This window comes from Centrocercus urophasianus, unplaced genomic scaffold (genome assembly GCF_019232065.1).
Source record: "Centrocercus urophasianus isolate 14NV4802_14NV808 unplaced genomic scaffold, USGS_Curo_1.0 seq_20, whole genome shotgun sequence".
NCBI classification, from domain to species: Eukaryota; Metazoa; Chordata; class Aves; order Galliformes; family Phasianidae; genus Centrocercus; species Centrocercus urophasianus.
Genome location: NW_024884756.1, coordinates 16,733,795 through 16,752,410, shown reverse-complemented (window position 1 = coordinate 16,752,410; position 18,616 = coordinate 16,733,795). Strand labels below are relative to the sequence as shown.

Genomic DNA, 18,616 nt, shown 5'->3' with positions numbered 1-18,616 from the left:
CCAAAAAGCAGGACCTGGTGCTTAATTTTCAGTCCACTTCCTAAACCCTGCTGTTCTTGTATTTTAAATGAAGTGATGGGATTCAGCTAAGGCATCTCTCAAGTAACAGGCCACAGTTCAATCATTAATGCATATCTAGCCTCCTACGTTGTAAAAGCCTTCAATAATACATGTTCTGCTAGATAAAAACTTATCACAAAGCTAAAAATCCTCAACCTATAATGCATTTATATGGCAAACCTCAGTCTAGCACACACTGTCTCAGTTTGCGGTACCATCTGAAGGGGCAACTGACCTGGCAGGAGAATCATAAAGGGGAAAAAACAGTACACAATGCAGCAAAGAACCAAAAGGGAGTAAGGAGTGCTTTGAAAGCATCGTGAATGCTGGAAAGCTTTACGTGGCATACAAACGTAGTGCTGAGATACAGCCCTGCTCCAGCCACACTAAAACAATAAATGCTTATTCATGTTAAGTCCATAGCAGAGGTCCCTGCTGTGATCCAAGGCTTACGCAGTAAGAGATGCAGGCAGTGCCAAGTCAGCTTATGCTGAACACCTCTGAAACAGATGGAGAACATGACCATAAAGAGTAGAGGCTCGGAGAAGTGGAAGGACTGGAGAAAAGCCTCAGTCGGTATTAGCCAAGCTAGCAATACAAGAAATGGCTTCTTACATTTCTGGAGCCATGCTTTGCAATGATAAGTCTCCCATTCGCATCATTTGTAGCTCTAGAACTACACTCTAGTAGTACTGGGGAAAAATAATGGTTTTAAGAACATGCAAAGTATCTCAAAAACCTACAAGGAGTAAAAGCAATAGAATTCTTTTGTATTCAGTTACCTTCCCTATGTACTGTTAATGATTTACACACTGGCCTAGACAGAGAGAACAGAAATGAGGAATTAATTTAACAAGTAAACGTAGATGTGTCCTATCAGAAACACCTTCATGATGCCTCACCATGGGGTGAACATATGCAATAGAATCCAAGGAACAGTTGCTTGCAGCTAAATGGATAGGCTGTTACTTCCAAGTGTGTGTCTGCCAAATCAAAACACAACCTGATAAGAGGAAAACATCCAGTTAGGAACATCTTTAAATAAACAGCTTTTGTGTGTATGTGTGTATACATTATTAATAAAATTCTATGAACAACTTGTAAAGAAGAGTAAGTTTGATAGAAGCAGAAGGAAGGACTTTGGAGTGTGAGAGGCTGAGTGGCCCGATGTATGGTACTGCTTTGGTTAACAGATTTGAACATTTTGTCCATGGCCAGATCAACCATCTGAGTGCTCTTTTCTTCTCATGGGAAAACTTTTCTTGAGAAAGATGTTGGATTATACAGTGCTACCTATCAAACAAATTATTTATGGTAGAATGTTACTTGCTGTGATCTAGCAGCCCATAGTCACTGCAAAACTATTCTCATTCAAGTACTTTTGTGGGAGAAAAGTCTTATATCTTTAGACATGCCACTAGTACATCTAAGATTTAAGCTGCCAGTCCTTTCAGGAAGAGATGAGAAAGCTGTAACACTGAGTCTTGCTTTGGAACTTTTCTTGGTGGTGTCCATCTCATGTTAAGTTCAAAATCGATGCCAAGTGGGCCTTTTCAACTGAAAAGGAAGTATAGTAGGGAGTAAAGGCTATTTCCTTGCAGACAACTTCCACAGCATTCTTCCACCCATTTGGTAACGTTTGGATTTGAGAATACATACCTCAACTTACCCTGACAGGCTCAGTCAAGTGCAAGGAGGCAACAATTCTATAATTCTGTGATAAAAGTGAGCTCTGGAATTACACAGAAACTCTGAGCCAGAAGTGTCTTTTCTGACTTTCAAGATGAAAAGTAGTGAACATAGGCAGAATCTCTTACATAAAATATTTCCTTTTGATACCACCGCCCTTCAGGAACTGGATCACAGAATAACCTGATGCAAACCAGCAGTACCTATGGGCGTGCAAAATGGATACAGTTCCTAGCAGAAACACCGAAGGTGGCACAGGGTCTTTGTCTGACAGGTGTTCAGAGAACAATAGCTGTGTATAATCAGTTTGCAGACTCTGTTTTGTGTTTTCATTGATTTCAAAACATGTAAACAGTGAACTTCTCTTGTACGGGCAATTTTAGGTCCCAAAGACCAATAAACTGCAGGACCCAGCATACATAATTTGCAGCTGCTATCACCGTGACAGATCAAAAATTACCACCCCAGTGAACTGTCAGCTACATTTCTGGCTTCTGGCTGAAAACAAAAACTCTTCAAATAACATTACTTTTCCAAATATGCATATACAGAAAACTGTAGCACAGTATATTTTGTACTTGATACCTTAAAGATAAATACAAATACTTTTGTTCCAAACACAAAAGCTGAGACACTGTGCAAAATAAATAATTAACAGCACAGTTCTAAGTAACTTCACATTTTTGTAATTTAACTGCTGGTCCCTTTTGGAACAATTTTTGGGACTGCACAGAGCACTTACACATCTAACTGTGATTCTAGCAGATGTCCCACAAACGTGGATCTTAGGAAAAATGTACCAGAATGTACTGCAGTAGTGATGAACAGCAATTCTAGAGCATCAAATGGTGGTAGTCTTTTTATAGAAAAGATAATCTGCCAGAGAAGATCTGAGTCAGCCACATCAGCCTCTTCCACGCTACTCATGAATGCACACCGTGCACTTCTGGTGGTGATGGCAGTGGTAAAAAGCTGGAGGAAAGAGAGTCACATCCCATTCACCTTTAAAGAAACTAACAGCGATTTAACAGGTGACTGTTTTGTCCATGTCCTCACTCACTAATACCATAACTTATTAGAAAACATACCAGTTTTCCTGAAGTCCCACCATGGCAGGGCTCACCATAAATGATTCCAGAATCTCAAAATACCTCAAACCGAAGCCTGATATTTCTTGTTCAGAGGAGCTGAAAGAAGAGCTCTTCTGAGTCTCTTCCGAGAGAAAAAAATCTGTATCTTAAAACCAGAAAATGTGCTCTTCACAACTGTGAAGACAACAATCCTGTTGCTTCTTGGCGCAGTAATTAGCAATGATTAAAACCTTTTCTTTTCTGCAAGAATTGGTTGTACTTCATAAATAACAAGGATCAAACCATTTCATTCAGGAATAAGCCCAGAAATTCTTAGATTACAGCAAATCTATGTCCAGACTTTGTACTTACTGAAAATGAATACCCTGCTCTTGAAATTGAAATCATAGGCCTTTCAAGCTCATGCTGTTGCAGAACCAGTTCTAAGGTGTTTTTAATAAGCAATCAAGCCTCAAGAGATAAAACATCCAGTGATCTTAAGATTACCATACCAAAAATCTATAACAAAAGCCTCCTATGTAAATAACTACACAAAATGGTATAGATTTTTACCAACAAGCAAGAAAAATGGCAAGCAAGCATCTTCAAGAACACATGAAGAACTGTGATTCACAGGTAAGCTCAGAAAGTCTTCTACAGACGGCACAGTTTTGCTGTGGTATCATATGACTGGCATCCTTGGTGCTAAGGATGAGCAGAGACCTTTCAAAAGTCATTACCATGCAACATGTGGAAACACAGCAGCATTCTTGAATATAAGCACCATGGCTGCAAGCCATTAGCCAGATGGCCCTTATACTGCAGGCTTTCCATCAGATTTTACAACACATTTCCAATTTCTTTCTTCCAAAACTTCTATCTTTCAAAGCTACGTAGCAACAAAACATTCCTTTAAACTGTCGCCACCTAAAATGCTCTGTGAACCAAACAGCTATTAGAAACCAAACCCACTCCACCTACCCGAAAGGAGATGGATTCAGAGAACATTGAAATATTCACAGCATCAGTGGAACGGTGCAAGTTTAAGCAGAACTCTCTCATCTCCTATGCCTGCCAATTCCCAACCAATTTCATTCTCTCATTTTATTAAACAGAAGATTAAACTGATGGTGAATTAACTCTCTTTTCCCTGTACCTGTCAAATCCTGTTTCTCTGAGTCTCAAAAGACTTGCATTTATTCTTTCTTCCATTTAACTGCAAATGCAGAAAATCTTCCTTTCATGATTTTTTCCAATTCTCCTCAGCTGAGCTCTACATGGCTTATCTTAAATTATCCTAGTCTGTTCTCTGGCAGTTTGATACTTCAAGACTTTAGACTTCTTCTGTCGCAAATACAAGCGTTACACCTTCATCCTAGCACCAAATGCAACAATTAGTATCTTTGTCTCAGTTCTCACTGGTCTTACTTTCTCCAACAAAAACTTTCACCTCAATCTTCCAGCCTCGTTTTTTAAGCTCGCAGGTTTTCCCCATGTACTTACTATTTCTTCCCATGCTTTAAGCAAAAGGCCACTGTAATTCTTATACAGTTCACCATGTAATTCTTATACAGTTCACCATGAAGTCTGTATGTATTGTATTTAAGCATCATGGGATCTAAAAACAACTTTCTATAGGATAGGGCCTGTATTTTCTTCATGCTCTACTCATCTCAATGACAAAGCACAGATCCTTCAGTACTGTACCTGAATGCCTGGGCACTCGTGTACTAGAAAGAGGTGGTATCTTACCATCTCTGCACCCGTGAGGAGAGGAAACACCATTTTTATTTCCCACCACCCATTTCCTACCATCTGAAAAAAGGAAATATCCCAGGCAATTAAGATACATTATGAAATTACATCTTATCCATTAAAGAAAGAAGTACAGTACACTCAAGTCAAAAGAAAAAAAAAATAGTGTTTTATTAACTACCACACTGTTATAATACACTTTAAACGTACAATAAGGTAGCCTTTAAATTTGAGGTGGTTTTTAGAATAACAAATGAACAGATTTCCAAATGTTTGTAAATAGGTGAACTGCAGTAATTATTGTTGTACATTTTTGGAAAATGGTATAGCACTTATAGACTGGCTATATAACTTCATTTTGTACATTTTCTATAATTGAAAATATAAACAGTAATTAAAAAAAGAAAATTCAGCATAATAAAAAACATATATGTTTATCAGTTAAATGTACTGGATACATACAATTTTTAAGGGAAGAAGCAAAAAAGGAAAGATGGCTGATATTTAAATGCAGATTGACTAACCAAAAACTAAACAACAAACAAATAAAAACCTCATAAAACCCCTAGTTCACTATGACTATATCCATATGTTTAGGAGTACTGTCAATATGGAAGTGATCTTTCCGTTGTACTTGCATATGTTATATTTTACTGGTAATTTACATGATGGCTTTTAAGGCCCTGGCAGACAGATGATTTTGGAAAAAGATTTGATAAAAATCACTGCTGAGACGCAATACACCTTATTTTTGGTCCTCCAATGTTCAAGAGAAGGGATATACTTCACTATAACATTTGCCTTACCACCCAAATGCCTCAACCTATACATACTTTTTTTTTTTTTTTTTAAACATTTTAAGTTTTTTTTTAACATTGGTTATATTGCCCACCTTGGTTATTGAAAGAATATTAACAAGACATCATTTTGGCAAATTAAATCTTAAACATGGCTTTTCAATAGGATTTAAAAGGTGACTATCCCTATAGTTCCATGTTAAAATGTAGTTTTCAAAATCTTACAAGAGTAATGCTTAAAATATTGTACATAGTTAACCTAATTAAAATAATTAGCTTCAAAATGACAAGTTGATGAGCTAAGTAAAGCCTACACTATGTAACATTTGCTTGGAAACTTGATTTGTCAGTTATGCATAATAAAAATTCCAGTCATCAAGAAAATTACAAAATTTCTTTTATCATAACATGATTTCTTTTCACTCATCAACTTCTTTTATCTTACAATAGATAAATACCAACATGTTCTCATTTTTTTTTAATTTTTTTTACACTAAACCACACAGGATTGATGCATTTGGTTAGACTACCATTTTACCATTTCCATCGTTAAATTCTTTTTTTTTTTTTTTAATATAACTTGGTAAAATTTCATCTCTTCTAGATTCCAAAAGTACCTACAAAACCCATGCAATTTTACCATTTTAATATACTATGGAATATCATACAAAGTAAGGCATTTCAGTGTCATGTATAACCAAGTTACTGTCAATCCAAAAATTTCTGCACATCAATAAAAAGATATCTAAGAACTTAGGAACAATATTCTTCTCACTACTGTATAAAAATAACCACAATTAATAGGTATCTTGTGTAATATTTACTCCATTGTCTCGTTTCCCGAAACTGTGACAAGCTGTAAAGGTATTTCAGTGTTGGTAAGAATATCTTGATTGCTGGTGCCAGATGTATTAACAGTTCCTATTCCTGAAACAGAACCTTGTTGAATATTTGCAAGGATAAGTGTTGTTCCTCCTGCAGTAATCAAAGTATCATCAGATGTTGCTTCTACTGATGCCAGCACTGTACTGCTGGAGTGAATACCTTTCTTATTCTGGTGTGTTTTAATGTGTTTGGCAAGGTGGTCACTTCTCATGAAGCGTTTTGAACATTCTGGACAGACAAATTTCTTCTCACCTGTTATACAAGACAAAAAAAGACAAAAGGAGAAACATGAACTCTGCGTTCCAGTGCTCTAACAAGGAGCTAGAAGATATGGAATGATGCACCATCAATGTGCTCTTCCTTCATTTCCTAAATTACACATAAATCCCCTGGACATCTAGCCTTCCATTTTCTTTTCTTTCTGCTTTAAAAAAGAAAAGAAAAAAACAAAACAAAACAAAACCACAACAGTTCTCATCCAGTTCAAACAAATGAAACTCATTGTTGAACCTGAATCAATGTATTTTGATTAAGGTAATTTAAATATCGTCAGTTCTGACTCAGTAATGTTGCTGTTTTTCCTCCTCAGAGCTACCGAAATGTACACCTAACCAAACCAAAAACATCCAATATTAGCTGATTTTAGAAGTACTGTACTATATAACAATCAATCCAAAGATCTGTTTTCCTCTTAAAACCTATTTATCCAAGCCCTCTCCATGACATTTCTGTAGTGAAAGGCTCCAGAATCAAAGATTGGAAACCTGTGTGTGTTCTTCGGTGTCGCTGAAGCTCATCGCTGCGGGTGAACCTTTTGCCACAGAACATCCAATTACAAACAAATGGACGCTCTCCAGAATGCCAGCGGAGATGAGCTCTCAAATGTGAAGTCTTCCCATACACTTTGCCACACCCTGGTATGTGACAAATGTGTTGCTTCTTTTTTCCCAAGTTGGAGCCTCTGTTAAAAAAAAATAATAATAAAAGTGAATTTATTCATTCTGATCTCCTAAACAGTGGCCATAAATGTAAGTGAGGTTAGATATACCAATGTCTGCAAACAAATCTGAGCAGATTCTTATTTTTGTTTCAAATAAAAAGTATGCTCCACAAGGTGGAACTAAATTCTATAGTGACATCCCACAAACTATAAATTCAACAGCACGTAAAGTTTGGGTAATAGAAATGTAATCTTGAATGAACATACATGTTTATAAAACCGGAAATGAAATCATTACAGCAGTTTGTACTACTTTCATGCTGAAGCGCTCATATTTTAAATTTATCCCAATTCCAGTTTTGACAAAAAAAAAAAAAACAAAAAAACCCCACACAACAAAAACAAATAACTGCAATTGCCAAAAGGGAAACTAGAGATTTTGCCAACTGGGAGCAGAACAGATGGGACTTTTGGCATCTTGGGGAAACTCAAGAAGCAGTTGAGGGTCACAGAATAAGCATCCTAACCTGTGTATTTCCACTACGAGGAGTGGCAGTGAAATTATTGATCTTGCTGATATTTACATTAATTCCTTGGTATTTCAGAAATAAAATTCTTAACAATGAACACATCATTAACAGGCAGTATAATCCAAACTCCTGAGCTTGATACCTATTTTAAGATGCTTTCTAACTGAAATACTAGGTGACTGATTAAGGATAAGCACCTAATACAAAAGATTTAAGATTTTACTTCAAATAAAGCCATCGCAGAGATAAGAGCTTACGAAGACCTAGAGAAAGAGAGCAGTCTAGCCAGTGATCTAGAACAGATCTGGCTGACAATGCAGATATATAAATGGTAAATGCTGGTACAAAGGAGGACTCTGAAAAATGCAGCCAAGCATCATGCCACCTTATTAATCACCAATGTTAACCTCTAACAGCCTAAGTGGATTCTAAAAATCACATTGGCACTCCTTCCTCCATTACTGCAGAAAGGATTTATAAAATTATAAAAATTATAGAATTTTTAGTGGCCTCTCCAGGACATTTGTTTTCCTCACATTATGATGCTCCACTTCCACTCAATTGTCTGGTACCTGATGGAACTGCCAAGCAACCATGAAATCCAGATTCTCATCAATGAATTCAGAGCATCTCTGTTTTACATCTAACGTTATCTAATGATGACATAAAAGATTCTAATCTCTTTTTTTGTTATCGCCCTTCATCCAAGGCCTTACAGAAAGTTCATGTGTCTTTTCCAGCTTGTTTATAAATTTCTTGCAAACAATGCTCTGACATCTGACCTAATATCTTAAGTTCTTCCATCATAATTACACTGATATTTGCTTGACAATGTATTTTTCTTTTTCTCTTCAAAAGCCCCAAGAGACTTTTCAAGAGTCCAAGAGACTTATTGGATGAAACATTGCCTTTTTTACATCTTCTACTCCAACTAAAATGTCCATTTTTGGTAACGTATGCTACTTCTAAACTGTCATGTTCATACTCCTTCCTGGGCTCCCCTCAACTCAAGACTGAAAGATAAAATCAGCTCTAATGTCAGACATTTAGCTTTGCATAGTGCCACCTACACAAAATCTCAATATTCATAAGCTGAGGATCAGCCAATCTCAAAGATATTTAATACAATGTCTTTAGATTGCCCCCTTTTCTAATTTCTCAGCTTCTGCATCACACAAAATTCAGCAGTTCCAGAAGAGTATATCCTGCAGCACAAATCCAGGAATCCCCCTGGACTCTCCAGACTCCAGGGGGAAAAAAAAAAATATGTAATTCTCCTTTTATCCCACTGCAACCAGATGGTCTGCTCTTGGGCTCATTTCTCATTCACCTCATGTTTAAGTTCTTGACAGTCCTTCTTCAGGTGTTCTTGTTTGGTAGCTCAAAACATCCAGTAACTGACCATCCAGTGTAACTGACTTCCGTGGCAACATAAGATAAGCACCCCTACATCTCTTCTCCATTCTAAGATCTTGGTAACTTGAAGATTTCCCCACAGAATCCCACTATCTTCTGCATACAGATTTTTTTTTTTTTTAAATATTTGGATATTCTATCCTTGCATGTTCTCTAAGTATGTTCTATTCTTCCCTTCCACAATTACAGAATCATTTGAGTTGGAAAGGACCCCTGAAGGCCATTTAGTCCAACCCTCCTGCAATGAAAGGGATGCTACAGCAACATAAGGTTGCTAGAGCCCTGTCCAGCCTGAGTTGAAGGTCTCCAAGGATGGGGCTTCCACCACATATCTGGGCAATCTGTTCCAGTGCCAGTTACTTGCACATTAACTTGTGCAAGTATTTTTTAAGCTTTATATAACATGGTATATAAATGTGGCACAACTCATATAGAATAACAACCAAAGTTTGTTAAAATAATTAAGAGTCCAAAGTCAATCGTTCAAAGTTGTTTAACTGAACCTTTAGTCTGGACTGAAGGAAATCAAGGTTTAGCTCACAGTCAGCTCAGGTGGTAGAGCATATGTAATTCTGAGCACGCCACCTAATGTCAGGGAATTCTAGAGCACACTCTGAAGTCCAAAGCAAAGTAAAGGTTCAGAACTCACAGAATGAAATGCACAAGACTACTATGAATGAGTCACTGAGTGTACTTGCACAGTTTCTGATAGGCATCTGCACGTTTGCTTCATGCGTGCTCTAACTAAAGCGACTGGGTATGAGCCAAATTATGTCTGGACGCTCTGCAGCTGTGACAGCGTGGCACCGTGCCCTAACATGGTCATACTAAGATGCCTTTCCTGCTGCACTGGCCAACAACCATCATCACCAAGTAAAAAGATATGACTCAGACCTACCCTTCAACCTGAATCTTCAAATCAGTTAACATCTAAGTATTTTCATGGCACATTTTAGCTTTATAAAGATCAGAAACCACAACTCCCGTAGCCGTACTTGAATGCAATGGTTTCAACAGGAGACACCTTCATCTACTTAAGAAACCAGACTTTTGTCCAGGAGTATTTCTAGGAGTAAAATTAAGTATTTCAAGTAAAACAAAGGCTTTTTAGTTCTTTTAAGAACATGTATTCTAGAGTTACATGCCTGAAATGGAACTCAGAAGCACTGTTCCTCTATAGATCCAGACAGTAGTAGTTACATCTCAATGTAATTCCAGATGGAATTAAGAGTGAAATTTTCACCTGACTTCCAAACTAACTGTAAGCTTGAAACAGTCCATTTGGGATCAGTCGTCCTCTGAGGCTTACCCCTCTCCCTGACCATCCCCTAGCTACTATATATAATCGAGGCTATAAGGTTTTAATTTACACATCCACTACACCACCTTCTTTATTTCCTATCTTCTCCTCTGCTAAATACACTAACAGCGGCTCTCTACTTCACCAAACTGGTACAAACAAAAATCCTCTGAAGACTGTAATGTGTTCTAATTCTTTACTGAGAGTAAAACAAACAAACAAAAACAAAAAACAAGAAAAACCCACAAAGAAAAACAACCCTCAATTCTCCTTTGCTCCCCCAAGAAGGCAAGAAATGCTAAAACTAGCTAAAACTGCAACTACACAAAAGATGAAATTATGATGAGGTCTGTACGTGTGAAGCCATGTAGTCTTTTCCTACTTCCTTCAGTGCACTGATGGACTTGAGGGACAGTACTCATCAAGCGAACCACCATTCAGCTCTTTCATGCTGATTTAATCCATTTTCCTCACCTTACCATTTACATATTATTTAAATATCACTTTAGAATTGTTTCCCATGTGCTTCTGTTGCAAATCATAATGCATATGCACAAGCAATTAATGTTTCAGAGTATCTTTGGCATTTGCCAACTTCCAACTTCTCGGTTTTGTAACTTTAACATCATTTTAACACCACTAAATGCTATCTCAAAAAATTATGAAAGCAAATGTTCTATTGCTTAGAACTCTAGAAATCATCATCAGAGAGACAAAACAGAACTTTACATTCCAGCACTAGAGATAACGAACAAACATAGGAGCTACAGAACACTACTGATGTATACCAAAGAGGGAAAAACACATTCCTCTGATGGGTTTTATTCCTTTTTGCTAGACTCTGAAGGAGTTCTGATGGGAAGTACATTCTGATGAGAAAGTTACTCCAGCAGCTGTAGGCATTTTCGCTCTTTTTCTGCTTCCCAACCACTGTCTCCTTCACTATCCATTTTCTATTACAGTCCTAATTCTTCTCAGATCCTGACTTCTTGTCCTACTTTTCTGCTTACTTTGGATGTTTAATGTGTCCCAGACCTTCCTTAAACAGTGATTATAGATTCTTATCTATCTCGCCTCTGCCCTAAATCTGGCTTCAACTCCTTCCCCAGTTCCAAAGTGAGTTTCAGTCAGACCTCTCCAGACTTTATCAGAAACATCTCTCAGTAAGATTTTTTCTCTGGAGCTTCAACTTTAAAATCTGGTGTCAAAGTAACTCCATTTAGGAGTAAGAGAATTTTGAAGTACAGATGCATCTAAATTAAAGCCACTCCAACCTGGAATAGAGCGTGAGAAAGCTGGGTGATGCAAAACCCCTACAGTTTATAGGAGTGTGGTCTTTGTATGTAACATTGTCAGTTTTCTCCTAGACTGAAGCAAATCTCAATCCAAGCTGTCCCTTGAGCAGATCTTCAGAGCAGAGCCAATCATCACCAAGAACTTAGGAATGTCTGTGCCAGGTTTCAATGGACTACATATAGGAATTCAACAAAAAAAGATGATGTACAAAGATTCTATGACTGTAACCACAGACACCACCAACAAATTCATTGGTGATGAAAACACGTGAAAGTGATTTTGTCATACCATAGAATCACAGAATCACCAACGCTGAAAAGACCTCCAAGATTATCTAGTCCAGTCATCCACCAACCACTAATATTTCCCCACTAAACCACATCCATCAGTACAACATCTAAACTACATTTCTTGAACACCTCCAGGGACGGTGACTCAACCATCTCACTGGGCAGCCCATTCTAGTCCTGACCACTCTCTTTCAGAAAAGAAATTCTTCCCAATATCCAACCTGAACCATGAAGTGTCTTAAAACAATTTTTACTCAACACGGCTGCCTAACATATTATCTTCCTATACTTGAAAAGTATCTACAACATATAGAAAAAAAATATAGAAAAAAAAACGACTAGACAATAGAAATATTTAGTGAGTACTTATTTTAAACTTTTAAAGCCATGGGCACACACAGGTTCTTGAAATAAAACTCAGTAATTTACAGTATAATTTCATTTGTAAACAACCTCTGAAGGCCAAACTCCCAGACTCAAAGCAGGGCCAATGAAATCACAACAAACATAGCCACATTTGCTCCAGCTCTTTCACAGTACTCACAAATCCAATTTCCATTTTATATAACAATGTATTATAAAAATGAACATATTTTAGTCTACTGCAAAGAAGTCTTTGCACAATTACATCAAACACAAAGTTAGGCTAAATATTTTCACTTGTAAATGCCACCTACTAGCCCCACGTCTCATATCCGTAATCAATATGTTTGAAATGAAGTTTTAAAATAAAATCTTGCTAAGAAAGAGGAGCTGAAAAATACTTTAATGATACACAGAATCATAAAACAGGCTCCTCGAGAGCCCTGTGGTCTTACGCTACTAAAAACTTAGTATTTGTATTTGCCCTACCTACAATAAATTTTACTGAAAACAATCAGTCAATTAAAAAAAGTTATTTAGATCTAATATACAATCCTGTTTTTTCCCTTAGGAAACTAAGAAGAAAACCTGGATAGCTGTTTTTACAGCACTCCAAAGCAATCAAACTGAAAAAAACGCTCAATCAGTGGGGAAATGCAGGAACATGTTGTTTAATCAAGCCCTTGACATATGATAGGAATCCAATCACAGATGTACATATTCCAAAATACTTCACTTTCGTATTATTTAGAGCTACATTCTACTTTCCTCACTTGTACTAGATGACATCTAAGTCCATATTTTTCCAGTTGATCTTAATAGAGCAACTCAGAGAGAATGGAATAATCTCTCCTTCCATCTACTAGCCCAGAAACAAACGTAGCAGTCCTTCAGTGCATAAACTCTTTTGCATAAACCCATAGTTTTCTCTTATTGTAGCCAACTGTTGGTAACTAACCCCTTTTTTTCCTATTTGTTCTCATCATTACATGCATTGTATCACACTGCAAGTTACATACCTTCCACCACCTTCTTTGCAGTTGGGACACGTGCAAGCTACTCGTCGCAGTCTTTTTCCCTCTTGATGTGGTTGGTCCCCTTCCTCATCTACCACCTGTACTCTCAAATGTGTTAGATCATTGGTATTCAATGTAGAATCACCACTGAGCTGCCACTCTTCTGGATCAGGCTCCTCTTCTTTAATCCTAATATCTGAAGAAAAGATGAAACACAGACTCGTAAGCAGCCCATTAACTAGAGAAAGAAACCATAATGATCAAATCTTTTTACTGTTAAGAATGTTATGTCAGTCAAATGTCAACATACTTTACTGCATACTGACACACTGCTTCTGTGCCCCTGTAACCTGCAAAATATTTTAAAAGTTTATCTTGCTATACATTTCAAAGTTGAAGACATGCTGTAACAAAGTATTAAACTTCAAATATGAACAATCCCTGGTACATAATGCTGTCACCTGGAGGATTCTGGTTGCCTGAAAGATAGGAAGACCTGAGGAACAAGAGGCTGAACCAAGGTTAAAAAAGTAAACGCATTAAAAAAGTAAATACATTTTTCAGTTGATCTTGAGTAGCTAGTTACATTTCTACAGGACTTCTCAGTTAACGTGACACACAGACACCCTTTATAGCTGATCTTTAAAATTTTTCAGTATGCACTGCAACAAGTAAAATAAAATCATAAATTAAATAAAAAGTTTTGATCTAAAAAAAGACTAAGATATCTAAGGAAAACAAACAAAGACAAATCACTCCTTTGTCCCTTTTTCCCCTTCTCATCTCAAATTTCAAGTAAAAGAATAAACTATTCACAGAGAAGAAAACATTCAGGGAAGAATGTTGTTCAGCATTAGAAAGAAGTAAACAAAGTACAAACTACTTTAAGGTTATTTTGAGCTAGTAGGTCAACAAAAGTCTTTGCACTTTCATGAATACAAAGGTCTCTCAAGTCTCAATTCAGAGGATGCATATTCACAAGCACATGAACTCTGCCTCTCCATCCCAAACAAGCATCTACATATTCCTAAAATAGTGCTTGCCTTAGGAAAAAAGAGAGTATTTTACAAGTTTTTCATTTCATCTCACCTAAAACATGAGTGGAAAAATCAAGTCCAAACCTAAACCCCATCAGGCAAAACTTACAAGTCCCATCTGAACGTTCAAAGCTCAGCGTATTTAATCCATCTAAAAAGTAGAAGACTACACTCACATCATTAAAACACAAAACTCCATGCTCTGTTTTCTACCATGACTACGACTGCACAGCTGAACATCACACAGCTTTTTAATTTGTAAGATAAAATAAACACAACAATCTCAAAGAGTAAGTGTTAAATATTGTATTTAATACCATCAACAGGTAACAAGCAGCCATCAGCTGTTGCTTGGAGCATTCTTTCTAAACAGCTACACACAGCTACAGAACATTTATTCCATCTAATTCAAGAACCAATTACAATACCACAGTATCCCCTGAGACGACTATTTCAACAAATTTACATTTTAATAGGAACATCTTTTCCCCTTCAGAAACTCCTCTGGGTTCCCAATGAGTACAAAGCCTAAATCTGTATTTATAAAAACAAATGAAAACAGTTTCTAAATGTCATTCTACGTAAAAAGTTGAACCCAGCCCTTTTTCAGCTCAGCACTGTAGTTTGGTTTAGTTTCGTTTTGTTTTTTGTTTTTTTTTTTTTTCTTTCTTTTTTTTCCCCCCAGTGAAAATGATCAGCCGTTGCCAAAGATTAGTACTAATGCAAGCCATGAAATGTTTGGGTCTGCTCTCTTTTTTTTTTTCCTCTTTTCCTTGAAGCTTCCATACATCTTTCAGGATGCATTTAGAGACTGATTACTCCGCAGAAGTGACTCTAGTAACAAACATGTAGGTTTTCATCCTTAACTCTAATTCCTCTCAAACTCTGAAGCCTTAACCGAGCACTGAGGCAATCCTAAACTCTTTCTGGAATCAGTGCCTCAGCTATCATCTCTATAATGAAGCCAAAGCTGAACAAATTGTATTATGAAACAACAAAAACTATGCTGGATCAGATCGTAACAGACATCCTGTCCCTGTAAAGATGAGAAAATAAATTTATGATGAAATGTAAAAAATAATAATTACCCAGCCTACCTTCCTAGTCACCTCCAGCACTTCTTTAGAAACAAAGGATGCAGCTACACAAAAAATGTGTTTGGTGCCAATAAGGCTTCAATCCACTCCTTCCTAACATCAGAGACTGTCTTGCTTTTAATTGCATGTATATAATAATTTGGAAAGAAATGCAAGGCTTTGAGCTTCGGGAATCCAAAAGCTAGCACTTACTTTTGCTGACTTTTTATGTGCGTAGTAACACCAGCAGAACTACTGCAGAAAGCATTTTCATTGTCCAAAGTCACCTGCACACTAACTGAGCTTCACCACTATACTAAGAAGCTCACCATTTCAGACTGCATCACAACTATCTTTTGTGTGAAAGGTACAAATCTAGCTCTTGAATCAACAGAGAAAAAGATGCTTATAAGTAACTCAGAAGTGGTATATTCTTAACAGGCACCAAGAATCAAAAAAAACAAAAACAAAAAACCAACATTATTAAACATACCAATAGATGGACTTAAGGCATCTTCAGGAAAAGGCAAAAGCCTCACTGATTCTTATACAACTGGACACATAACAGGAATTCAAATACACTGAGGTGGTAAGGCCGTCAGCAAATGGCCACTTCCAGCCTGCATGTGTGTGCCACCAAAACATTACCGGTCATTTCCACATAGTTTTTGGGGTCTAGATAATTGATCCCTAACATTATAACAAACTCATGCAAGCACTGGTAACATCAAGGCAACCTTTGAATTTTAACAGTTAAACCCAGGCAAAAATGAAGGTTACACCTGCGTTATTACAACTTATTTCTGTGCTTCCAAATTTCCACATGTCCGTGCTTTTTCATTAAGTTCCACACCTAGTCCTAAATAAGTATAAAGGGGAAATGAAGCCAAAATACTGTTTCAACTGAGTTCTTGGTATCTGAAGAAGCTAGACTTGTTTCAGCTTTTACTTTCCTCTGATGGATTGGGATTCTGGTATACGCTCTCACTATGAAGGGACTATTCCATAATCACAGAACAGGGAGCTGACTACAATATGGAACAAGTTTAAGTGCATCTGGTGAATAAAAATAACTACAAGATTCATTTTCAGCACTTCAGAGAAGATTAACTAAACCGATAGAGTGAAACTATGCAGGTGTAAATGCAGCTGTACTATTCTTGACTACATTTCAGCTTCTGTCATGCGGAAAAATTACCGCTGCCCACTGATACAGCCAGGTTGACAAAACTCAGTACAGAAACCAGGAACTGCAGAAATAGGTAAGGAAAGCAGGAGGACACAGAATTCTGGAACAATTATTCCTACATAAGAGTATTAGAAAACCATTAGGAACAAATGACAGAATTGTCAGCAACAATTCAGAAAGTCAGAACTATTTGGTAAATATTCTGTTCTGTTTATGTGAAAGACAAATAACTGTCCTACCACTATCTAAGAATTAGATGCTGATTTTTTGTCAGTGGGACACAAGATGCTTAAAAAAACAAAAAACCTACTACAGTAAATACTTAGTAATAGATCACCAGATTAGGATAATTTTCATTCAGTGATTTTAAAAGAAGGCTGAAGAGCTTTTTGCAGTTTTAATGCTGTAAGTCGGGAACCACGTGAGTGCTTCAGTAGCTTAGAAAAAAGGCTAGCACTGTGGTAACACTGTAAAAGGATAAACAAAGACTTAAGAAGCAGGGAAAGAATTAATGCCACTCCATATGGCATTATGGGAACTAAGAGGTGAGAAGTTATCGTTGTTGTTTTTAAATCAGTGATAACGCCTTTCTTGAAAAAACACACTTGAGACTTCTGCACAGCCAAGTGACTTATTAGGATAAAGTAAAAGATTTTGATTAAGCAAATTTAACTAAAAATTGTACATGGAATAGATGGATGACAAAGCAGCATGATGTTTAAATGCAAATTGAGAACTATCACTTCCGTATGACAAAGAATGAAGAGGACATATCACTGACAGTGCACATTTCTTCCTCCTTTCATCCTTAAAAATTACTACCTTTTGAGACAAAATGCCTTTTACAAACAGTATTCCCAGGCTGACAGCCCATCTACAACTCATCATCCAAACACTGATGCATCAAGAACCTCATCTTCATGAGGGCAATTGGAACTACAATCCTGGTAAGCACTCCTGGCATTATGAAAAGACTGACAGCGTCCTTGCTATAAACTTCATACACTTGTTTATGAGCCAAGGTAACTAACAAGTTACCTTGAGAGATGAGAACCAAAGTATGTAAATCCTGTGAGCAGGGTTGAAAGACAGGAAAACTGTACAGAACCTGAAGCGATGGACCTAAAGTCATGAGACTGCACTAAGACAAAAAAGAAGTCTGGGAACCCATTTTCTAAGTTAAAGCAGTAATAGAAATAAAGCCTCCGGCCTCTGGCTTCACAGTTACTTCCTATACATTCCCACAAGTTGAAGGGAGTTTTTCTCCTGTTTCATGATTAACTTGTCAAAAGGATATTTGAAAAATGAGCAAGGAATGAATATGTGAAGTTGAATAAGATTTTGTATGAACATCCTCAAATACAAATAGGATAACCCAAAACAGATGTTGTTAGATGAAAATATTTACTTAACATCACTGCTTCAATTTACCTGATGGACTTCGTAAGACTGTTTTAATAATCAGATTCAACCTCATGCTATCACCATGCCCTTCTCAGTAAAGCTTAGCAGAAAGTATGCTTTAGAAGTAAAAAAAAAACATAAAGTAAAATTTAAATAAAGTCATGAACCAAAGGACTGAAAAACAGCCAGAAGTTCTAGAGGCCCATACAAAGCTGTGCCTCAAGCAGCATTCTGCAGTATTTCACCAGAAGTATTAAAACAATGAAACAATAATCCCAGCCAGTAAAATTGTAAATACTCCATTTTTAACTACATTTGAGGATTTAGTGTTTAATCTAAGCAGCTGTTAGACCTCAGCCTCACAAGACACCAGCAGGTGAGAGAATGGTCATCTGTCACTTTAGCAACTATTCACATAGGCAACTATTTACCTAGAAAACTGCCTTTTTTTTTTTTCTCCTTTTTTTTTTTTTTCTTCCCAATTTATAATAGCTAAATTATTT

At 36.9% G+C, this 18,616-nt stretch overlaps 1 protein-coding gene across 2 annotated transcripts in view; it reads right to left on the bottom strand.

The window, feature by feature from the left end:
- Window positions 1–4,720: 4,720 nt before the first annotated feature.
- Window positions 4,721–18,616, bottom strand: part of SP3 (Sp3 transcription factor) — a 31,028-nt gene continuing 17,132 nt past the window's right edge. For both annotated transcript variants that reach the window (XM_042822175.1, XM_042822174.1), the window contains 3 exons: window positions 13,411–13,603; window positions 7,021–7,217; window positions 4,721–6,508 (listed from right to left, as the gene is read on the bottom strand). In XM_042822175.1, the coding sequence (XP_042678109.1) occupies window positions 6,192–6,508; window positions 7,021–7,217; window positions 13,411–13,603 (707 nt within the window). In that variant the 3' untranslated portion in view covers window positions 4,721–6,191. The remainder of the gene's footprint in view (window positions 6,509–7,020; window positions 7,218–13,410; window positions 13,604–18,616) is intronic.